This window comes from Protopterus annectens, chromosome 5.part0, assembly GCF_019279795.1.
Source record: "Protopterus annectens isolate FY-2018-M chromosome 5.part0, PAN1.0, whole genome shotgun sequence".
NCBI classification, from domain to species: domain Eukaryota; kingdom Metazoa; phylum Chordata; order Ceratodontiformes; family Protopteridae; genus Protopterus; species Protopterus annectens.
The window spans coordinates 828,736,287-828,762,303 of NC_056735.1; the positions used below are offsets into that span (position 1 = coordinate 828,736,287).

Consider the following 26,017-nt stretch of genomic DNA (forward strand, 5'->3'; position numbering starts at 1 on the left):
TAGAATAATCTTTAAGGTACAATAACTCATGAGATGTGTTAGGAATGTGTAGCTAGGCTAATTAAAGCCTCAGTGGTTATTAGCCCAGTACACACCTATGAACCTACAAACATGACAGTGAGGGGAAACGGGCAATGTTCTTCAGACTGACTGTGTTTTTCAGTGATATCACTTTGCTGCATTTCATTAGCTGACCATGTCTTTCTTCTCTTCCCAGTCTCCCAGATAAATTATAAGAAGCAATAAGAGGGACACAAGAGGGTTACAGAAAAGTGGCCAGAATAAAGAAAGCAAAATGTAGCAATGTCCATTATAAGGAGAAAGGAAAGACGAAACAATGATGATGGATGAAGCAGGAAGATCACTGAGAAGACTACATAGAAGCTAAAAGGGCAACATGTGACTTCAGAGAAAGAGAAGTTTAGAAGCAGGAATTAAGACAATTATGATTAAATGAATGAATGCCTTCTTCAGGTATACAAGAAAAAGGAATCTGTGGAGCTAGATTTGGGAGCTGGTCTGGGGGGACATAAAGATAAGGAAGCTAAAGAACTTGAGAAAGATGTATCTACATATTTTCATCAGTGTTCACCAAAGAAGGAGAAAGGAGGTAGTGCTTTGGGCTGGTACACAGTAACAGGGGAAAAGACATAAAGAGGTGATAAAACAAGTGGTAGAAAAAAGCTCTGACAGCCCAAAAAATGAACACTAAGGTACAGGGAATGTGATGCACTTCCACTAAAGATCCTAAAGTGGGTAGCTAGTTATTCTGAAGAACCTCTGATAGAACTTTTCAAAAGGAGGCTTATAGAAGAGATTGCCCCAGACTGGAAACAACTGACAGTGATGCCTTTCTAAAAATCTGGGCAAATAAGTCTGACAATCTGTGCAAGCAGAATAAACTACTTAATAAGTTCAGCATAATTTAATCACAAAAGATTCTATTAAACTAACCTGAGTCACTTAAACATCAGAGTCATTATGGAGGTACACAGGGTTAACACCATGGATGCATTCTGTTCAATACAATATAAAATGATACGTCAGGTTTAAGCTGTAACGGAGAAGTATGCCATGCCATGAAGCATATATTGCTATAATACCTCTCAACATCTTAGTGCAAGAAATCTGGACAAAGCCTGACAAAACAGAGGGATCAAGGCCCAAAAATAGGGACATATTTTAAATATTGTTCTTACAAACTTAGAAAATTGCTAAACTGACATGGTTTGTTTTAGCATACATTTTCTGAAGGATTTGAAGTCTGAAACTCATATATATATATATATATATATATATATATATATATATATATATATGTCATCATTTAGTGACTTCAGTCCTCAGATCATCCCAGTGATTTGCAAAACAACAAATTTTATTAGGAACAGACCAAAATTATGAGCCAAAAATCAATTGCTGTTTTTAAGTCTGATATACAGTTGCTTCACTTGATATGATTCGATACATTGTTACAGCTGGACAAAACTCTTTGAGAATCAAAACTTTTTTTTGTTATTTTTTTAAATAAGCATAACAGTATCACTTCATTGATATTTTCTCTTTTTTAACCCTAAGCATTCCCAAAGAAGTAAATTCCCTGTAGTCTTATAAACTTGCATCAAACTGCTTTATGTCTATATCTAATGCTATGTAGTTCAAAATTCTTAAGTCTCTCCTAATTATTTTGTTGACCTGTGCCCGAAATAATTCTAATTTATTTCCTTTGAATAGTTTTACTTTTGTTTATTTGCAATTTTTGTAGGAAAACTACAAAAAGACACTGAATTCTATTTTGGTCTAATTAAACTTACAAACAAAGTTAACATAACATTTTGATACAGATATGATAAATGTGTTTTGTTGCAGTCTCTTGCCACGTAACTTAACTATGTCCAAATATTTCTACTTAGGCATCTGCTGCTCTGCATTACTGCTATTAGTGTTACAAAATGGATCCTGTTGTCTAGGGATGAAGGTCATATCTAAGTCTATAACAGTTAAGACTGTGCACGGGTTTGTTCTCAGGCAAAGTTATTTGCGTATTTTTAGTTTGTACTTGTACTCTTCATTTCATACTGGAACACCAAAGGTGGAGGTGTGTCCATATTCATTAAGGATATTTACACCTCCAGACTAGTTGCTCAGCTTAATGCATCCGAGGTTATCTGAGTGCAACTAACTCTGGGCAAACTGCAATCCAAATTTTTGCTTGCTACAGATTCTCTACCATGCCCCAGGATTCCCATTCCTATTTTCTTGATATACTGAAAAATATTAGGGTTCAACCAAACACCCTAATAATGAGCAATTTCAACTACCCCACTATTAACTGGGAAAACTACTTATTTACCAACTCCTTTGCACAATGCTTTCTGGAATTCATAAATTTCAATGCCCTGGATCAACTTATCCACACCCCCACCAGGGGTAATAATATCCTAGACCTAGTCATTACCAACATGAGTGACCGGTGTTCCACACCTGAAGTCGACTCCTCGTTGATCAGGTCCGACCATAAGCTAATCACCCTAGATATCCACATCCCATCCCACCCCCCATTAAGGAAACCGTGGTACAAAATTCTCCAAAGCCAACTTCATGCTTCTTAAGACAGAAGTGGTGAACTTCATGACACCCATGCAGATGGATAATACAGTTACGACTGCTGAATCCTACACAAATGCACTCTATAAGCACTTACAGGAGTGCATGGATCATCCTATCCCAAACAGAAGCAAGACACTATCCTCCAAAAAAAGGAAGCCAATCTGGTGGTTCCCTGCCATAAACAAATAATACAACAGAAAGAAGAAATTGTTGCAAAAGAGAGTAAAATCCCATGAGTGGAGGGGCTCCTGGTCAGCCTCAGTAAGAAGCTGAGATCCCTTATAAGATCCTCCAAAGCTAGCTATGAAAACAAAATCACCACTGATTCTAGGGACAACCACAATGCATTCTATAGCTATGGCAAGAATCTCAGTGGCAACAGCCAGATTTGCTCTGAGTTACAGCACAACGGCATGAAAATTACAGAACCAACTGATATTGCCAAAATCCTGGCAGACTCACCCCCTAAATGGCCCATAAATATACAGGAAGAATGCAGAGTCCCTGAAATTCCAACTACGCAGGTAAAAGCTGCACTCTCTAAAGCCAAAAACACAAATCCGTGGGACCGGACAACATCCCAGGCTGCATTTTACATGAACTTCAGAATGAACTGGCACCCCACCTAAGCACCATGTTCAATGATAGCCTCACGTCACCCATGAACTACCACAAATTGAAAGGTGACAGTCTACATAATCCCAAATGTGTGATAAGAGACCTTGGGACCCAGGTGTACAGTAGTCTCTCCTTTGATAATCACATCGCCACAGTAGTCAGGAAATCCTTCTACATGGCACACCTCATCACAAAAGGGTTCTCATCCAGAAAAAAAGAGGTCCTTGTTCCCCTCTACTCGACACTCATTAGACCCATTATAGAGTACAATGCCCCTTTTGGAATGTACCTCACAAGGCATCTGCAGCAGGAAAGGCCACAGAAGTACCTCACAAAGAGGATTACTGACCTGAAACAGATGCCCTACACTGACCGTCTCAAAAAACTCCAGCTTTACTCCATAGCATATGGCCTACTCCGAGGTGATCTCTGCCTAACATATAAAGCTATGTCAAACTCAGAGCTGTTGGACATGCTACACCTAAAGAAAACCCAATCCTTCAGATCTACATGCTCTAGGGACCTAAACCTTGTCACCACAATAAACAGGACATGCTGGAGGGATGGATTCCTGTCTCAGAGACTTCTCATACTCTGGAACAAGCTACCCATCTATGTCAAGCAAAGTTCCTCATTAGCACTCTTCAAGAAAAATTTTGATGAGTGGATGGGAAATAGGAAATACACCCCGGGGATCACTTCTGTGGCTCTGCTCGACAGGGGCACAGAAAATTAACTTTTTTGGGTGGCGTAAGCCAGGGAAGCTTGTTGGCGAGGCTTACTTAGGCCCTTGGGATGATAGCCTAGTACCTACCCATGAACCTATACAATATATATATATATATATATATATATATATATATATATATATATATATATATATATATATATATATATATATATAATATATATATATATATATATATATATATATATACCAAAATTATCTGCATATTGACGTGAAATATTTCATAGCATACTTATGTCAGACAAGTAAATGCAGAACAGTTAAGGCTTTAGGGCTTTCTGCAAGCACTTCACTACCATAATCCTTATACTCCTCTAATCTGGACTTGTGCTTGCCTGACTAGTTTCTGATGCAGTATTAAGAAATTATCCAATTTAGTAGAAGTGCAGAAAGTGTGACTTTGTAAAGCTCTTTAACCAATTTTAAATGATTTACTTTGTCAAATGCTAAGGAAAAGTCAGGAAAAATACATTTGTTTCTATTTCACACAACACTCTTATCACACTGCTATTACAAAAAAAATGGTTCCAAGTTATTATATATTTCTTCTTCATATAAGCATGTTGATGTATGTTCATCATGCTGGAAGTTTACTTCTCTTAGAAGTCTCTCCAATATCAATCTGTCAATGACTTTTCTTGTGTTTGATCGCAGGCTAATTGGACTGCAGGTATTTTTTCAGTCTTTAGTACCCCTGCCTTTATAGATTAGATTAATGGCGACAAGTTTCCAGTCTAAGATATATTTGCTTTTATACAATTATTTGTGTGGCTAAGTTTTATAGGTTTCACCAAAACCTTCTTAACTGTTTTAAATTCCTATATTTGAAGACCAACCAGAAAAGAACTTGGGGAAAATATAATGCACCCCATATTTTTCAACCATACCTTTTATTAGCTGTTATTACAACTTCAACTCCTGTCTGTTTTAAGTTTGATTCTATACATCTATGTATTTTTATACGAAAGTTAAAAAAGATGGTAACATTTTAGTTTGGGCCACTAATTTTCTTGTTATTTTCAGTAACAAAGTCATTATACTCAAGTCTTATTTTTACTTGCCAGATAAGCTCAAAAAGACATTTCTGTTGTCCTTAGTATTCTAATCAAATCCTCAGTGTAGTTTCTCTGATCGTGTAGAACTCTGTTTTACCAGCTATTCCAATGTACTACTTTTTTCTTTAATATCCCTATTTTGTCCATCCTCTTCTTCTTCATCCTTCCACTTCATCAACTTTCTTCTCTCACCCTGACTAATCAGTAGATAATCTATGATATCTGCTCTTAACTTTCTTACAGTCTATTATATAATGCTGTTTGCTCTATTTTTTTACTAATCTAGCCCTTCCATGTAGTACCTTGTGAAGCATTTTTGTGTGTACTCTGCATTGAATAATTTCTTTCAGCTGTTGTCTGCATAGTCAGAATAGTTTTCAACATAATATAAATGTGAGTTTCCTTATGTATATTGTTTCCTGCTTTTTCTGCTTAGTTTTGTTTTGCAATTTTTGTTTCTTTCTCTGTTCAAATACCTGGACTGAGCCTGAAGTAGGTCCATTTGTGGCCTGCACTCTAGCCCAGTCAACAAAATTAAATTTCAAGAAAAAGAAAGTTTCTTCTGAACAGTCATCAGTCTCCTAGTCATTCAGCCAGTCTTGTTCTGGCCTACTATTTGGCTTCTTTTAGACCTTTGGTGTTTTTCTTTTCTTTTTATCTCTTTAAATACAGCTTTTGGCTTAATGCCTCCATACAACCTTCTTAACAAAAAGAGAGGAAATCAGAGTGGATTGTAATTCTGCAAACAAATGCAAAAGCATTTAAGGAGGGTCTATATTAGACTGCCGAAAGTACACAAACGTGAATCCCTAAAGGCCGTCACATAAAGAGCAAACCACAAGTACACCAAACGTCAATAAGCATGAAATTCAAATTATCAAATTGCCATAGTTGTCCACACCATGTTTAGTAAGGTAAAACATCAGTAGGAGATTCCCTTATCCAGTACCTCACTAATGTAAATGTGCAATAGTTACTGACCTTAGGGTTAGGGTGTGGGTTAAGGTAAGTGCATATATATTAATTTATTTTGTTTGGGTAGGCAGTACGAAGTAGGTGGTGCAGTTGGCCAACTATGGCAATTCGATATTTTGAACTTCGCGCTTATAGACATTCGGTGTTGTTGAGTTTCGCTGTTTATGTGTTGGCCTTTCGGGATTCACGTATGTGAGATTTCAGCATTCCAATATAGACCCTTTAAGGAGCAGAAAGCAAAAGATAGTTATCACATGGGAATAGATGGTCAGGAAGTAAAAGAATGGTGTTCTGGAAAGATATGCTATATAAAGTAAAAAACAAATTAGCTAAAAACAAAATAAAGCATGGACGTACTGCAGTCCCTGAATGGTACAGTGTTTATTTAATCCACAAATCCACAAGTTTAGATAAGCCTTTTTATCCTAGTATAATTACAAGACTTCTTCAGATGTGAAGAAGCATTGTAATTATAATAATATGAAAGTGCTTCCATGGTTTATTTTGTTTTTAATGACCTACTATATGTTTGGACCTATTCAGTGTGTTCATTTGTATTGTCATGCAAGGAGCTGAACATTAGATCCATGTTTTTTGCACACAGTTCCATATTTGGGAGTGTGATGTTTGACAAATAAAAACTGTGGAAGGATTCTAGATTAGAAGTATGGTCTTAGTGGTGGGAGCTTTACTTCAGACCTTCAGGGGTCTATATGATGCTGCTCCAATGAAATACAGTTCCAGTGGCAGAATATATTACAGGTGAAGCCATCCTGAAAAACTCATTACAAAAAAGAATCTAGGTTTATCAATATGGAAACTCTAAACCATCCATGTACATTAAAAGAGGGTAACATGAAAGACAAATCAAATTCTGTGAATACCTAACACAGGGGAATGCCGTATTAGGAAAGTCATAATATAAAATCCCTTTATTAAGCACTAATAAGTCCAAAACTGGTATAATTTATACAGTTCTAGAGACCTTAGTGGGAAAGGAAAGTGACAATTTTGGAGAGGGTGTTGAGGAAAGCAACTCAGATTTTGGAGCAGACTGAAGACAAGAATTGTAAGGGAGGCTAGGAGAGCTCAAATTTTTTCATTTAAAAAGCAAGGTAGACAGGGGATGTGATATGGATTTATCAAACACTATGGGAATATGAAATTATCTTACTTAAAAGGAAGGAGAGGTCTGGGAAATGAAACCATGCCCAGTAAATTAAGAGAACACATCTCACTCTAGATATGAGTAACCACTTTTTTCCTATATAAAGTACTTAAAATATGCAATCAGTCTTAGGACTGCTGCAGACTTGGGATAGAGTAAAGAAGCGGCTGCTTCAAACTTTTTACAATAGTCAGACAAGCTATACAGACTTCCTCATGGAACTCACTCCCTTCTTTTACATTATTCGGGTACTTGTAAATTCTGAGTCCCTTGGGTACAATAACTCTCCCCACACACTCTTGCAAGTAGCTATTATCTAAACACAGAGATTTGTACTTGAACATTAAATCATACAGGTGGTTTACATTACTACTATAGCTGTGAGTATCCTGAACATCAAAATTGTGACTTTGAAAAACATAGTTAGAAAACGATTTGTTCGTATTCAACCAGTTGTAAACATTGTTTCCCCTACCACAGTCCAAATTTGGTGTTGTGACTCCTTCATTATCACCATCAATGTCCACATTCTCATTATGTGCTTTACCACGCGTTCCAGTAATGAAATTGTCTATTCTTGTTTGTTTATTCTTTCTGTTTTAGGAAAGAAAAGTATTGAGTCTTTTGGGATGCTGTGAGCGTTCCCCTTAATCACAACCTTCTAAACGTCAGATTTCTTCCATTGCCAAGTCCTGGGGCTGAGTATTTGGCATGAAGATGTCATTTCCCTGAAGCCACACCTCCTGGTTGCCAGGAAATGAAGAATGGCACCTGGACCTATACGAATTAGTGGAAACAGTATTTTCTTGTGAAGATAGTCTAAATACATTCTCGCCATCACCTCAAACAGTCTGTTGTGCGCTAAGTAAAGCCATAAGTTGTGTCAGCTGTCCCTCCACTCGTGTCAGCCATTTATGCACACTTTCTACAGCACTGGTGTCCTCTCTGGGGCTGCCTATTATGGTCTCAGTCTCAGAGAGCTGGAGCTTTCAAATGTGGGAGATGCTCCCACTGTTCTTATATCCTTCAAGGGACATCAATATTTCTAACAAGAAGGGACATAGAAATAGAATCAAGCACGTTTTGCAATTGTGAAAGTGTAGGGGTGGTATATATCACTGTGTGTGATTCTTGTGAGGCTTTTTATGTTGGAAAAAACACTAGAAAGTTCAAAAGATGTATATGAGCATATGAATGATGTCAAAAACAAAGACGAAAACAATGCCTTGTTTAGACATAGTATTACTTGTCCTTCTGCTAAATTTGTTTTTTTCGTAATAGAAAAAGTGGAAGTGGATCCATGTGGGGGGCCATGGGAGACCACAATTAAATATCGAGAATTGTTTTGGCAACTCAAACTGGATGCTAATAAGAAGTTTCTTTGGATTAAATTACTTTATTTCCCCTGGCCCCTCTCTTGAAACTCTGAGCTGCTAAATTATAATAATATTATAGCAGAATCTGGAGTAATTTTTATTTTGATCACTAGAGAGAGTAATTGTTTCACTCGTTCATTAAACAAGATATAGCCACACTTTACATCAGCATGTCTAAATTCAATAAACACAGTTTATAATTATATATATATGTATGAATTATATGTATTTATTATGAGTATGTGTTTTAAGAAAGTTTTTAGCATTTATATGTTTATACGTTTTTTTGTAAAAATTTTTAACATGCTTATTATAAGGTTTTTAACTTTAATTATATTAAAGATGTGATTGGCTGTGAGTTTAGGAGATGGTATTTAAGGAGATTACGGATTACTGTGTGTAATGTCTGATGAAGTCTTTTGCTTTGGCTAAAATGTATTTGTACTGACAACGTTATTAAATTCAGCTTTCCTCAGGCTTTATAGTGGGGCCGTTCATCATTACAGATGGGTGTTTGGTTTGGTCCGCTTTGCAATGTGTAAAATATCTTCATTGGTGCTGTTACATAATCCAAAATGCTGACAGTATTTATAAAAACATACAACGTAACACTTTACCTTCTGTTCATTAAACAGCCAAGATTTGAAGCACAACAGCACATTTCTTGCTACTACGGTGTTACTTCTTCAGTCACTGGTCACCAGAGCTCAGTGTTTTTATAGTATCCATCATGCTACTAATAGACAGCATATCAATAAACAAGAAAGCACTGATATTATTTTGACATCAACACTGAACTTTCCTAGAGTGGATGTTGTTTACAACTGCGGACTTTCTAAAACTAACTTCACATCCCCTTTCCTAATATCTTTATAGTTACTCAGAATGCATCTTTTACTCTCACTTCTGAAATATCCCTGACTAATGCTTCCGGCATAATCTTCTTGTTTTCTTTCCACTGTTCACCTTCTCTTTATACTTAAGGTGGCGCACCCTAATCTCTATCTCAGATATCCTTTGCCAGTCAACAAGTAAATATGACCATTGTACAGGACTTTGAACATATATGGCACACTACTCCACCTTCCTGACTTGCTTTTCTGTTTATTCTATATCTTGTACATACTCAGAAGCAAAAGCAAAAATAACAGGTACTCCAGTGCGATAAAGGTTGTGGAAACAACAAATGGAAAAAGTCCAAAAAATAAAGTCCACAAACCAACCATGACAGCTCCAGATAAAAGGTTTAATTCAGTAAAAGGTTATCGCTGTCATGCCAGACCACTACTTCAGACCATCACACAACAGCTTAAAAACACACTTTATATGTATTAAAACACTGATTACTCAACAGATGATGTCATCATTATTTAAATAGATTACGAGCCTTCAATATAGGTTTTAAAGGTAGTTCTTAAGGAGATATTACACACTAAATGTCCTGATGTACTTGCCACATCTTCTTTGAAGTCTAACTGAGTTCCCCTTCTGCTTGTTGAAGTGAGCATTTTCTCCCTCTGCTGTATGTTCATTTTTGCCCTGGGGAGTTCATTTATATAGGAAAGACAATAAGAAAGTTAAAGGAAAGAATAAGAGAGTATCTTTTAGCCATGAGAAACAGAGACTATAGAAATGCCCTTGCTAAACATGTATGTGAAGCAGGGGAGGCACATAGTTTTAAGTTTAGGGTTTTAAAAAAGAAGGAATTTAGACAGCGTTTTGGAAATATAAATAACATAATAGAGCAATGTGAAGTTAAATGGATAGTAAGGATGCAGGCAGATACACACCCAGGGTTGAATGGATGTGTACCTTTATAACCTATATTGAAGGCTCATAATCTATTTAAATAATGATGACATCATTCATTCAAGTCCAACAGCTCATTTTATATGGCTTACAGAATATTAGCCAACTCAACAAAGTTCAAAGAGCACTTTTTTAGTTTTTTTTCTGATGAAATGTGACATATCATGCCATCTTCATTTTGGCTTGTAATGAGAACCTCCTTCAACATATTCGGATTCCACCACCAAGCCCATTTATTTTAACACTGACTAAGAGATAACACATTTATTTATTGACTTTTCATAAACCATGTTGAATTTGACAATTTAGTACTTTTAATTTGTCGACAAACAGAGCAACACAATAATATTGGCTGGTAATCTGACAGGAAAGTGATATACCTGTACAGCATGCACTTGCATGAGGCATTATTATGTTTTGAAGCAGCCTGAGGCATTATTATGTTTTGAAGTAGCCCAACCATAGATCACAGATATCCAATGCCTCTTTTAGTCATGCTGTTTGTTGCAAAGCTGGTGCACCACGTAGTATGCATGTACACATTAACTAGACATTCATTACATTCCTTCCCTTTTAATTTCCAATTTCAGTAATAGAATAATAGTAGCATGAGTCGAAGTAGTTAAGTAACACCATGCATATCTAACTATTTCTGCTGTGCATCTCATTCAGCTGAGGTTGGCATACTTTTTGCAGAACAGCTGTACTTGAATTTCTGTTATTTATCATATTTTAATAAAAATAGTACGTATGCATTTTAATAAGAATAGTACGTATGCATTTTAATAAGAATAGTATGTATGCATTTTAATAAGAATAGTACGTATGCATTTTTTTCACAATACCGTCATGAGGCATATAAACATTGCTCTGCAGGGATTCATTTCTGTCAGCAATGCCATTCTATATTCACTGCAGCCACACTAAACTAAATATTAACCAAAATAAACTTATACCTGTTACATTTGGTACATGTAAGGATCCTATCAGGTGTTCAAGATAAGGACTTTATGCACTTACTTAAGATGGTCATTGGGGGAGTTCTCCACTGTGTACTACAGCATCACTTACTCTGTCTCTAAGTGCTGTTTACTGATTTCAATAATCCACCCCTCTATGATCAGAGTTTTGGCATGTCATACTTTACAAAATGCAAAACACTTTGCTCACTTTATTCTGAAATCACCTATGGTACGTGGCTTTGTCTGTCATTTTTCTTTTTGGAAAATTGTAGGTCCTCTTCCTTCGTAAACAGTCTGAATCACCTGTCTATCTTCAGTTAATAGCCAGGTCATATGTATATCTTGATAATATAAGTTTGGTCATTTCTTTACAGTACTGTTTTTCATATCAGATTGTTCTTCCACACTTAGTTGTTTATTAGTTGTCAGTAGCCACACAATAGCTTAACATATATCAAATATTGCTGTATCTTCTTTAGCTTCATTGTCTAGTATTAGCAGTGCATACTTCAGGTCCAGTCCTTCAAATAACTTGGCTGTTTTGCTTGTTTTGTAATCTGTCATTAGCATCTGACCTATGATAAGATGTGTAAGTTGTCCCAGACATATGAAACATTTTTTTTTCTTTTTCTCTTCATTTATGCATTGTCAATAAGACCCATGGCCAGTGCAAATGCAGTTTTATGTTCCAGAGGAATACTGTTGATGTATTACTTTGTGCATGTATATCATTAGAATGTTTCATTTTCATGCCACTACTTACCAATAGTAACATTAAATAGATATAGTTACCAAGACAGTAGTGTAGGAGCATGAGAAACAATGTATTTTAATAAGATACACTTAAAACAAATCACATAAATGTGCATTTCTAGCCAATTTCCACATATATCCATACGGAACATGTTATTTGTTTGGTAGATCAACTGTCTAAACAACACATATTGTTGATATTGGAAGATCTGCACTACAGTAAGGATTTTATTCTATCAATTTTTCAACAAAAAAAATGTTTTTTATATACATATGCTCTCTTACAGATCCAAAGGCACAATGCTCCTTTGAGAATGGTGGATGTGATCATTACTGTAAAATGAAATCAAATTCAGTAGAGTGTTCTTGTGTAGCAGGGTATGAACTTGGAGCGGATAAAAAATCCTGCATACCTATTGGTAAGAGTCTGATAATTTTATTATTATTGCATTGTTTTTGAAACTGCAGATAAAATATTAACAGTGTACATAATAACATTTGAAAATATGTTGTAGCTTCATAAATTAATAGATTATTACTAGGCTAACAACCCAAGGGATTTTCTTGAAAAAATAGTGATGCCCTATATCTAAACAGGACATTGGGGGACAAGCGTTTATAAGCTACCAATGTCCTAAGAGACATGGCTGCTAGGTCTGGAGTAAATTTCCTATTATACCATGACCCCCCATTAATATTCCAAAACGTGCACGCTGATTGGCCAGCGTGCACGTTGTAAATCGACTTATACTAATGGAAAAAGGTCCGGTCGCCCGGACTTTTTCCATTAGTATAAGTCTCTTTTAAAACACTGTCTCGCTATGTTAAAAGAGTTTAACATAGCGACACAGGTTTAAAAAAGCAACGGAGATCTCTGTTGCTTTTTTTAAAGCTGTCTCGCTATGTTAAACTCCTTTAACATAGCGACACAGTGTGTAAAAAGCAACGGAGATCTTGCTTTCTCTGTTGCGCTTTTTTTAAACCTGTCTCGCTATGTTAAATGGGTTTAACATAGCGAGACAGTTTTAAAATAAGCAACGGAGATCTCCATTGCTTTTTACTGTTTCGTTATGTTAAATGGGTTTAACATAGTGAGACAGCTTTAAAATAAGCAATGGACATCTCCGTTGCTTATTTTAAAGCTGTCTCGCTATGTTAAACCCATTTAACATAGCGAAACAGTAAAAAGCAATGGAGATCTTGCTTTCTCCATTGCTTTTGGCCACAGCTCTGATGTACTGCGTAGGCATGCGCAGTACATCAGAACTGCGGCAGATGCCAGACAGCTGCAGAAGGGCAGCAAAGAGGCATTATACAATGCCATTATTTAAGAAAAGTAATTATTTCTTTTCTTAAATAATGTCATAGTATAATAGCAATAACCCACTTCTGGGTGTGGGTAATGCGGGATTTACCCACGGTTGTTTTTGTTACCGTGGGTAAATCCCACATTACCCACACCCAGGCGTGGGTTATTGCTATATTCCCCATCCACTGGTTTAGGTTGCTCTTAAACTGGTTAATAGATGAACTCAGCTTCACATGTATGGGAAGCCTGTTCCATAGGAGGGGCAGTCTCTAGGACACATATCTGTCACTCCACCATGTCCTGTTTAAGTCGCAGACAAAATTCAGGTCCTTAGACTTTGTATTTATGGTAATGTTTGACTTATGAATGTCTAGGAGATTCATAACTCTGGGGTTTGTGGATGCCTTGTAAGGCAGGCTTAGATCACCCCTCAGCAATATATAGGAGACTGAGTAGAGGGAAAAAGTTTTAAGGTGTTCTGCATAAGGCCATTACAACCCCATCAGGCATAATGTTTGAAACCATATTCCAATTTTTATATTGAGGACTTTTGATAGATTAGTGCCAGACATTTCTTTTTTGATAGTTTGGTTTTTGGCTAGACCATTTGACAATCCACACATACAACTAATTACAATATAAATTCACTCCTCATCCAACCATGAAAACTGTGAGATTTTCATGCCACAAGAAAAAGCCACTGTTACTAAAGTGATTCAGCTTCCTCATATTGTATATGTCTGACCATAACTGCCTAGCACTCCCTAAAGGACATCTCATCCCTTCAGAAATCTCTAACAAAATGTGTAGAAATATCACCTGCATGGTTGATCTCATACTATGAATGCCATTGTACAGTCTTGTAAAAAAAGATGATGATTTTTGGTGAAAGAACATGCAAACCCACTTCTGTGCACATCTATATGTATGATTGTTAGACAAGAATCCTTCATCGTCTCACCAGCACTATATTACAAATCAACAAAAACACCACTGTCTTAAGGCACTCATTTAACTAACGGGTTTATATTATAAAGTTGACCAACCAAAATGTCGACTTACCTTTCATCGACACATAAACATCGAAGCTGCCTTCATCGAATGGCCAAATCATCGATTTCTTTCCAAGGGAAAGAAATCGGTTGGCCTTTCTGTTACAACTGCCCTTTTCCGACTGTAGTGCAATCTCGGAGTTAGTATATTTAGTTAGGGGGGTGTGGGAGCAATGCCCCCCACTTAATAGTGATTATTTTAATGTGGTGTCCGTTGTTGGCCTAGAGATTTCTTTCTGTTGGAAAGAAATCGATGATTTGGAGTTTCAATGAAGTGCAGCTTTGACATTTAGGTGTTGATCAAAGGTAAGTTGACATTTTGGTTGTTCAACTTTATAATATAGACCCTTAACTAACTGTGTCTTATTATTGGTCAAAAAACACATAATTACCTTTAAATGTATCTAAGAAGCCTATGCGATTACAGGCTGTTTCAAAAGTAACTTTGAAACTTTCTCATAGAAAGGTCAATGTGCAGGCATTTTACAATATCTGCCCTGTTGTTATCAGTCTGTGTATTCAATCATGCTTCTTTTCATGTTTTATACTTAATGCATACCAAACTCACAATTTCTTTTATGTCATATTCTTAGCTTGTAAAGAAGATTGTCTGAATATGAGTCATCAGCCCATGGACTAATTTATTTCATAAAATATACAGTACCCAATCACATGTACACCTTCACGTGCACACATACCTTTTATATGTGTTATTATTTACATTACTGTCTTTTCATATTTGTCTCTTTCATGTGCCAGTTTTTTCTTTTTTGGAACATCAAGTTTGTGCATATATTTTTGATTGTTTTTTTTTTTTTTTGTATTTACTTATATATAATATATCGTTGACTGCGGTGGTGGTGCTGTGGTAGCGTTGTCGCCTCACAGTAAGATGTTGTCCTGTTCGATTCTCAGCTAGAGCGTCTTCTGTGTGAAGACGTGTGAATGGGTGTACCTTTGTTGAAGGATGTGCGTCAGGGCCAGCAACTCGGCACGTAAAAATCTACTGCCAATCATTAGCGGACCGGAGTTCCGTTGTGGCGACCCCTAACCGGGAAAAGGCCAAAAGACACAACAACTTATATATAATATATCTTGTAAGATATAAATGTTCTTGTCCACCAGTTTGTATTGACAGCAAAGCATTTTACATTTTGTGCACACTGGCATAATCATCCCTGGAATAATGCATTCCTCTACAAACAACACTTAAGACTGACAGAGTACAACCTCCGTAAGTTTGCAATAGTATTTTTCAAAGCACATATTATGAAAAATGCTTACAATTTTACTCCATTTGCTTTACAGGCTGTCTGCTTAGGGCATATTTTGACACAATTCAGTATAATTAATAGTTTCGTAAAAAACATTTTTCATGCTTGTTAGCTTTATGTTACTTCTTGTCATCCACTCTTTGGAAAAAATGGAAAGGCAAAGGCCAATACTAATCTAATTTGAGATTCCCCTGCAATTACATTTTTTCCTTTCCCTCTATACCATAGGTTCATAGGTTTATAGAAGGTTACTAGGCTAGCAGCCTAGTCATGATAATCCCAAGTATTCCCGTTTGTTCTTTGTGGGTAGTTTGCAGAATGGATTTATGAACAGAGTGGGTCTGTGATCAACACTGTCTACCCCTGTCCATGGGGGACATGGATGCCACCAGTGGGGAAAATTTGTGGTCTCCCATCCAGTTATCTAGGTTGTGTTTGAATAGGGTCAGTGAAGAGCTCTGTTTTATGGGAATAGGAAGTCTATTTCAGAGAAGCAGGAGTCTCTGGGGGACATATCTGTCTTTCCTGCATATTCTGTTAATATCACAGGGTAGGTTGTGATCCCTAGATTGGGTGAATCTTTTGCCATTTGACTTGCAGATGTGCAGCATTTCGATTAGGACAGCGTCAGAGATTTTCGTATAAGTCAGGCACAAGTCACCTCTCAACAGCCTATAAGATACAAAGTAAAGTGACAGGCCTGTCCATGTAGATCATGGTTTGGAGCCTATGTACTTTCATAGTGAGAAACCTATGAGGTCCCTCCAGCTGCTGCAGGTGTCTGGTGAGGTACATGCAATAGGGTGCATTGTACTTTATTAGTGCTCTGATGAGGGTTGAGTACAAAGGAGTTATAGCCTCCCTTGGCCTGAATGCTGTGCCTTCATTTATGAGGTGCACTATGTAGATGTTTTTCCTTACCACTGTGGAAACTTAGTGGTTGAAGTTCAGATTGCTATCAAGCTGTGTTCCCAATTCTTGCACTATTGGGTTGGAACTTGTGGGGGGGTGATGTCAACATTGTAAACTGTAGGGGATTCCGTTTCACCAAAGAGAATAATAATGCATTTTTTTTTGCATTTAGTTTTAGACCATAGCTTTGGCATTAATCATCCATTTGTGTTAGCTCTTCTTGTAATATGTTGATATTGTTGGGGGACTCAATGCTGCTCCCAGTTTGTAATCAACAGTGAAGTTGGTGAGCTAGAGGCCATCTACTTTGCCCTGGAATTCTGAGAAATAGATGTCATACAGTAAGGTGCCCAGCAAGACCCCTGTGGTACTCCACTGGTGATGTGTCTACTGGTGGAGGTGGATTCACCAATTATGACACAGCATGCTCAGTTGGTGAGCCAACTAGTGACCTATCTAGTAACATAAGGGTTATTCCCCAGCTGGGACAGTTTGTGAATGATGTCAGAGAGGGGGATTGTGTTGAAAGCTTTGGCAAGGTTGAGATAGGCTGTGTGCACTGTCTTACCTTCATCCATGACTTTGGTGAAATTCTCAAAGAAGTCTTCCAGGTTTAATACGCATGATGTACTCTTAATGAAGCCAAACTGGGTTGGGTCCAGCATTTAGAGGTCGCCTATGTCCTTGCTGATAAGATCCATGATAAATCTGTCCATTGCTTTGCAGATGAGGCTGGTTAGACTTTTAAGTCTGTAGTTCCCAAGGTCAGTAATTCCCAAGGTCAGTTCATGGCCCTCCTTTGTGCAGGGGAATTACTGTTGCTGTTCTCCATTCTACATAGACAATTCTCAAGCTATGATTAAAGAGAATGCCAAGTGGGTCTGCTAGGTCTTGTTTTAGATTGTTTAGTAAACAACCTGAAATATTATCTGGTCCTACTGAGGCCATGTTGTTGGCCTTGGTGAGTGCAGACATGACCTGTTCTCTAGAGATACTAGGCAGAGGACTGGTGTCAGGTTTGCTTTGGGATATGGTAGGTGGGGATAGGGGGGTGAAGTTTGGGCTAAATCTGTCAGCTAGCAGGTTGATGATATCTTCCAGTGTAGTATGAGTGATCCCATCTACAACCAGTTCGGCACATAGCTGGGCATTCCCATTTAGATTTTGGACATAGTTAAATAATGCCTTATGATTATCCTTGGCTAGGGATACAATTTTAGTTTCATAATTTGCTTTAGAAGACTTTAAGAGAGGTCTGATTTATTTGTTTGGGCTTAGGAGGGAACTCTTCCTCTGCAGAGTGATATCCCTCCTGCTTTTGGACAACAGCTCTTTCCTCTTATTATATAATCTGTTTATACTTGAAGTCCACCACAGTGGCTTGTTTTTACAGGAAGACCTGGTTTTGATCTGGTCAGGTACAGCAGAGTTTATTCGGTCTTTTAAGTGTTTGTACAGGCATTTGCATAGACTTCTACACAGTGATCATTATGTCTGTGATTGTGGTTGATATGAAGCTTTTTATACCATTACTTAGTAGGCTGTAGCTAGCTTTGGCAAATTTTTTATAATTTATGTGCCTGTGAGGGTGTCAGTTACCAGGTCCAATAAATTCCCATGCCCACATTGCATGGACTCCAAAGATTGCTTTGCATAAATAGCTGCATTACTTCTGTCTCCCTTGTGCTGTTTCACATAGCCTGAACATATGTAGTTGCTCTACATTATTTTATCCACATTTCAGCACTGAGCTGTTTCTTGTCTCTCCATTTTGTGGAGTCTGTCTGTTTGGTGTTAGCACAAGTGATAGAATACTTACATGCACAGGACCCACATAAATGGCCAACTCTTTACAGTTGTGGAACTCTCTCAAACTTCATTCCATTGCCCTGAGTAAAATGTCACTGCTTTTCTGTAGTACCATATTTCCTCTTTGTTTTGGATTATTGTTCTTTGTCCTTTTATTCCAAGATATCTTTCTTGAGAGTGTTTCCAATTACCTTTCTTAAGCTTGTCAGTTTTAACCAGCCTGCAACTGGTGTCCCAGGAATACCTGCCAACCTGCCAACTTGCCTGAATATATCACACATTCATGTATACCAACCATTAGACAATAACAGACCCTGGTGTATCTCATGGTTCTCGTTCTTTGTTTCCATTTTGGGTATTGCATTGATTATTGTCATCCATTTCCATATTACTTGACTACCAGCAGTTCACCAATTCTGATCTCATATTTTTTTGTAATCATTATTTCCAGCTCTTCAGCTAGCCCTCCCATATACAATATTATGGTTCCACTACATATTGAATTCATTTCTCTGTTGACCTTACATGCTGTGCCAAATTATGAGCCAGTGCCAGTGTTAGTACATAGAAGGGTCCCCTTACCCCTACTTCTTTGGGAGGACAAAACCTGCTTACTCTAGGGAATATACTGTTCTCCAGTTCTAGTTGTATTTTCTTTAAGCTTGGGTTCAAAAACTGTGTTGGTATGTGTCTTAATACATGTGCTATTAATGAACTTGTCTTGACATTAGTGTGTGTTACTCCTCCATGATGGTTTCTGTACTGTACTGTACCATCCCTTCTTAACATTTGTTTCCTGATTTTTGTATCAAAATTTTCAAATTCCAAATGGTTGTTCCTTCATATGTGTTTCCTACTAGCATACATACATGCAGCGGGTCATCATCCACCTCTTCTGTGGGCTCACAATGAACTAATCCTTTTTCTCATCCTGACCTGATTAATAGGATTTTCTCTTTATATATATAGATTCACTTTATATCCCCGGAATACTGAAATGTCAAAATTCAGTATTTTGAAACTATAAAGTCGAATTTTTAAAACCACATAAACCTAAAACCGCAAAATTCAAACTCTCACACACCGGAGATTTTGAATTTTGCTCTTCTAATGCACACACACACACACACCATCCTCCTCACACACAAACACACCCTGCACCCCCATGTGGGGGGCTGCACCTCCCACACCCCCCACTTATATATTCTAACTCCAAGGTCGCACTAAACACAAACACACACACAACACCACCACACAAGCTACATTCTGCTCATGCACACACATCACAGCAACAAAACACACTAACACACACCACAGCAACTACACAAAACCTTAACACACACATTTACCTAAATCCATAACCACAGCAGAACCTCAGAAGAATCATATTTGCCCATTATGTTTGACGTTAAAGGAAAAATCAGGAAGAGTGCACAGTAAAAATCTTGGCCAAATTTTGGGAACAGATAAGAAATCTGGGGATCTCATGCATGTGACCACTTTCCTTCCTAACAGCTTAAGAAGCAGTGCTTTTTCAAGTTGCATGTCAACTAGTATTACTACTCATAACAGCAATAGACATTTTGACATATGAATACACATTTCTTATGCAACTAACTGCATGATCTAACTTGTTAATGTGGTGCATTCTGTTTTGGGATAACATTATGTCTGGGCATGTAAATGCATGTAAAGAACTTACTGAGGATGCTGAAGTTTTTTTTTTTTTTTGTTATTTCAGTGAAGCCGGTCCTTTTGTGCTAAAACTGTTAGAGATCAACTGAGGAAGCTGAAGTTTCTTTCAGCAAAACTGGTCTTTTTGTGCTATAATCATCAGAGATTGTTGTGATCTCACCTATGGAGAATAAACTTTGGACTTTAGAGATACTTATTTTGTGTTAGTTCATTTGACTTCTACAATGCTTCTTGAAGCATTTTCTCTAAAAATATCTTATTATTAATGATAATAGCATTCTTTAATGTCTCAAAGGCATATTCATTATTTATTATACACCCAGGCAAGAAGATGGGAAGTAATGAAATCAGATGGCTATAGGTTGGTTGTACATTCAAGCAAAATGAAATGTGAAAATGACTCTTTCAATTTTGCTTTACATACTAATGCCTGTAGGAACATCTTATATCACACATGCCTTCTTTTTCAGTCCTGAGCCTCCATCTTTTATGTTTGAATCTAACAGACTTCTTTTCTTCACACTTTCTGAAATGTTTGTCCTCCCCACCACCCTTGTTATCCTACTCAGAATATTTATGTTGATTTGTTTTGCCTACAAGATAGAATGACTAAACCATTTACAGTATTACTGAATGATATTATTGTATACACATAGTGTACACAGCATGTGCATACACACACACACACACACACACACACACACACACACACACACACACACACACATAAAATGAGATTTGGGACAAACCAATTTGTCCAGGACCCTCCTTGGGGGGGATTAGAATAGGTGAATTGGGGGGTGAGGTGAATTTATTAAGGGAATAAAGGGTTATGTATAGTGTTAAGTCATTATGGTAGTTAGGCTTTGGATGGTAATTGGTTCATTGATGTTGGGATTTAGGGGAAGTGAGGTAGAGTTAGGGTGGGGCTTAGCTGTTATATTACTATAGTAGAGGAAGTAGTATCACATTTTGGTGTGAGTTTGTGAAGCTAACTTATGTCCACAATGACCTGTAGCTACTCTGGTCAACAGGTAGGCCTTGGATAGCTGTTGTCTAGGTGGGAAGCTTGGTAAGGCTAGCATTTGTTTTATGGGCTCATGTTGGAATAGGTGGTTAGGTTGGTAAGGTTTTTTTTTTTTGGATAATTTCTGTAGCATGCTGTAACATAAGGGGGGGGGGTGCTGTGAGTGAGTGAATGAAGGGTGGATTATTCATAGAAAACTCATAGTTTAGGATGGCAGTTGCTCTCCATTTTTCATATCTTTCCGGTGTGGCAGGGATTGATTGTGTTACAGTGATGGTGGTGTCTGGCACTCAGGGGTTGCTGGAGTCTCTTAGGTAACTCATTGGTTGGCCGCTAGACAGATACTTGGTGGTCTATTTTGGTGTGGATGGTCATTGGTGGAGTTGATCCATGAGGTGTGGTGGTCGTTTGCCTTGTGATTACTTGTGGTTACAAGGAGGATGGCTGTTGTGCATAGCATTTCGCTACTTTCACTCTGCTCGTTATACTAGTGTGAGCTTTTGGGTAGTTTGGCTAGGGAATTAAGATTTTTGTCCCATTTGTGGTGGTGGGAGTGGGATGATCTCCTGTTTTTCATGGGCTATGACTGCTAACTCATGCTGTTGGCAGTCCATGCATGCTCCACAAGGTAGTTACCCATTATGAGGGGGAGAGGTAGTGAAGGACTGTAGTCAGGAGTAGACAGGGTAGGTTAGCTAGCGATAAGGAGGTCTTGCTAATGATAGGAAGGTCTAGCTATATTGAAAAAAAAAAGAAAAAGAAGAATTAAGCAGGTAATTTTTTGCAGGATGTCAAGTCTGAAGCACAATGTATGTTATTTAGTGCTGCCAGCAGTATTTCTCTTATAAAGGGCTCAATCCTCACATCAAAGGTCTACTTGTAGTTTTATTAAAAAAATAAAATAAATTTAATTAAGCTGCCGGCAGATGCTCATACCGGTCATACCTTTTAACCCATTAGAAATAAGGAAGGCTCATAATTATCGTTCTTATAAAGCTAAGAGAGTTGCTAGCATAATGGAATCGTGTTAGCAGGTAAATTTATGAAGGATGTGAAGTCTGATGCACAATGTATGTTGTTATTTAGTGGGCTTGATCATCACATCATCCCAGTGATTTGCATAAAAAAAATAAAAAATTCAGCAGAGTTTGTGTGGAACGGACCAACACTCAATGGTTTGGATGTTCTGTGAGGGCCAGGCTTTTGAGGGGTATGTTGAGGCTGAAATTGGTATATGCTGTGTATACTCATAGTTGTGGGGTACAGGTAGGCTGAGAGGCTATGTAATAAGGTACCAAATGCGGTCAGAGTTTCAATCATGCTGGTGGTTAAAACAGGAGGGGGAGTTCCATGTGCAACTACCTAAGTGAACAGCTGGCCCCTGGTGTTTGTTTTTTTCTATTTGTCCTCTGCTCTCTGTAGATATTGTGGGTACTGCTGTAACTACTGGTGCTATTGTGTTTTTTTTCATATGGCCAGCATACAGAGTCTCCAGCAGCAGTGTGAGGTGATAGTGGTTCATGCAGAAAAGCTGTCCAGGAGGTGCCAAACACTGACTCATTGATGGCAGAACAGGTGGGAGAATCCAGCCAAAAGAGGTGTCACTCTGCACTGAAGACTTGTGGCAAGAGACAGTGATTATAGAGAGAGGTGGTTCTGGTAGGTTCATCAGCACCTGACAGGAATCAGGATGGAGAATCAGGTAATGATCTTACAATGGGTGTTCTGTTGGGCAGGGCAGATTCAGGGAATGGGGGGGGTGTTGGGGATGACAGTGAATCAATAGGGGATGACTTTTGTCATGGCTTGAATAATGTGGGAGGGCTGCGAAGGGGGTGCAGGGAATTAAGGAGCAAGTGGGAGGGAAGCAATTAGGGATGACAGTGCAGGGTCTGTTGGTAGCTTGGGATTGGGTTCACAAGTAGGTTCTGATTTTGGCATAAGACCAGGCGACTGGTTAACTATGCAGGGTTTGGGTCAAGGAACGGGCACAGTCTTTTTGACTTCGCACATTCTTTCTTCAATTAAAGAGAAGATTTGGAAAGGAGAATCTGTCAATGTCTTTGAATTAATTGATGCAGAGGGGCTACAGGGGCTGGTGGAATCTGAATCAGCAAACAGTAAATATTTTCTGCCTGCCTTAGCTGCACTGGGGAGGAAGAGGGTAGGTAGGATATACCATAGGACATGGGATAACTCGGTAGTTGGTTTTGTTTATTACATGGCAGTTTTGATGGAAAAGAATGTGACTTTGGCATTGCCTCTGTTGGGTTATTTTCCCATGATTCAGGAGGCTCAGCATTTATGGCCTGAGAATACTTGTTTGTGGTATGACCCGAAGTTTTGGAAGTGGAAAGCAGTGGATCACTCTCTCCGCTGGGAGGTGTGACACCCAGATATCTGGTTGGTTACTATGATGGATAAGTATGACAGGAGTGCTAGATGGGAAAGATGGGAGAAGGAGGAGGTGTGTGTTGGACTTTTAATGCAGGAAGTTTTTTGTGGGTAGGGTGCAGGTTCTTGCATGTTTGATCAAGGTATGGTGGGAATTCTCCAGCCATGCAGTTTGGGAAGTGGGAGGTTAAGTCTATGACTCCAAACTCAATCTCAGTTGATGGATCTTTTCTTTCTTCCCAAGGGTTTTAGATCATTAGGGGTAGAGGCAATTTTTGAGGGTCATGTGATGGAGTGCCCTTCATGGGGGCTAGGGGAAGGGGAGGTCACATTCCCCCATTAGGGTGGAGGTTCTGCAGTGCATGCTCCAATGTTTTCCTGATCCTTCTTTTAATAGGGAGATACTAGATCGTTTTTCTTGGGGGGGTTCTATTATATCCAGGGTGGTGGGGTTGTGGTGATTTGCATGAATTTGTGATTGGTACAGGATAAGGAGGACATTTTACTGAGTTTGTTAGAGAAGGAGCATCGGGTGGGTAGGTTGCTAGGGCCTTATGACAGCCCTCCCTTTGAGACTTTTAAGGTTTCTCCATTGGGCTTGGTAAAAAAGAAATTGGTGGTTGGGTTTAGATTGATTCACCACTTGTCATATCCAGAAAGGAACTCTGTTAACAATTTCATTGCAGTCAAGGATGGTAAGGTTAGTTATGCATCTTTGGATGGTGCTGAGAAGGTTATTCGGGGTTTCCAGGATCCATGGTTAGTGAAGGTGGATATTGAATCTGCCTTTCATCTGCTGCTAATCAGGTAGGAGGAGTGGCTGTTACTGGGCATGGTAGTGGGAAATAAATTGTATTTTGACAAGGCTATGCCTATGGGCTGCTCAGTAGCCTGTGCAACCTTTGAGAAATTCATTATGTTTCTTCACTGGATCTGGCAGCAGTGGGTGAGTATGCAGATGGCTGTACATTACTTAAATGATTTCTTGTTAGTTGGGGAGGGATTGGAAGGAGTGCTAGAAGGGTTGCAAGAATTTCTGGGGATATGTGATGTGTTGAGGGTTCCAATGGCTTGGCATAAGTTGGAAGGCCCAGCAAAAGATTTGGATTTTTTGGGTTTATTACTGGATGCAGAACGGGGGTTGTTTTGCTTCCCTATGGATAAGATAGACAGATTAAAGGTGAAGATTAGGACAGTCATGAACAACGATAAGGTATGGATCTTGACAGTTATGGAGCTGTTAGGGCTTTTGAACTTTGCATGGTGGGCAATGCATCCAGTGCATACATTCTGTAGGTTAATAGCCTTTTTGTTAAAAGTGTGGAAGGGCAAACACTATTGGGTTAGGGTTAACAAGTTAGTACTGGTAGATTTGGTTCTTTGGTTATCTTTTTTGGAGCAGTTCACTGGGGGTTCTTTTTTGGCAGTCAGACTGCATTGGAAAGAGGAGCTGCAGATGTTCACAGATGCAGCAGGTGATATGGGAATGAGGGCATAGTTTGAAGGACAATGGTTTGCAGCTCATTGGTCACAGGATTGTAAACAGGTGTGGAAAAGGGAGGTTACATTTTTAGAGTTAATACCAATGTGGTCAGCATTGGTTTTATGTAAGTTAGTCTTGCAGAGTTTGATAATTAATTTTTCATTTACAGAGGTGCATGTGCCTGGGGTGAGCAATACAATTGCTGACAGCTTGTCTTGATTTCAATTTTCCAGATTTCGACAGTTGGCTCCAGGGGTGGAAGAGGTACCGATAGTGCTGCCAGAGGAGGAGTGGCATCTTGTTTTGATGTAACCAGGAGGTTAGTGAAACAATCTTGGATGGTGTCTACTAGAAAGGTGTATGGTAGGGCCCTTTATGATTTTGATGAATTTGTTTTACAATTGCCAGAAGAAGAAGGGATTTGGTTGGAGAAGCTACTGATTCATTACTTGGCTCAAGCTTGGGGGCAAGGTAAGGCTTTACAAACAGTTAAGGCAGATTTGGCAGTGATTAGTATATTTGCACAGGTAACTGGGTTGCAGAATCTCATGAAGTCTTGGAAGGTTGGGCATATGTTGAGAGGATGGGGAAAAGTGACGGGAGATCATAGGGATATGCAATGGCCATTGGGGAGACAGAGTTTGAAAGATTTATTGAAGGGTTTGGTCTTACTGGAGGGGGAGTCAGTTGATTATGTTATGTAGGTTACTTTGTGTGTGTGGTTGTATTTTGGTGCATTTCAAGTGTCTATGTTGCTAGGATTGTTAGTTTGGAGGGATATAATGATATGTTCTGCGGCAGTTCACATTGAGTTGCGGAGGTCTAAAACAAATAATTTGGGGAAAGGTGCATTAATAGTGCTCAGAAAGGCAAGGAATGTTGGGCTTTGTCCAGTAGGTTGGGCTATGGAATTAATGTGTACTCAGGTGAGGGGTCTGTATGATTTGTTTTTTCATTTGTCAGATGGCAGGATGGTAACAAGTGATCA

General features: G+C 38.4%; 1 protein-coding gene across 1 annotated transcript in view; it reads left to right on the forward strand.

Moving 5' to 3' along the window:
• LOC122802225 (coagulation factor VII-like) overlaps nucleotides 1–26,017 on the forward strand; it is a 794,227-nt gene that overhangs the window by 701,401 nt on the left and 66,809 nt on the right. The window contains exon 10 of the mRNA XM_044071885.1: nucleotides 12,362–12,493. Within this exon, the coding sequence (XP_043927820.1) occupies nucleotides 12,362–12,493 (132 nt within the window). The remainder of the gene's footprint in view (nucleotides 1–12,361; nucleotides 12,494–26,017) is intronic.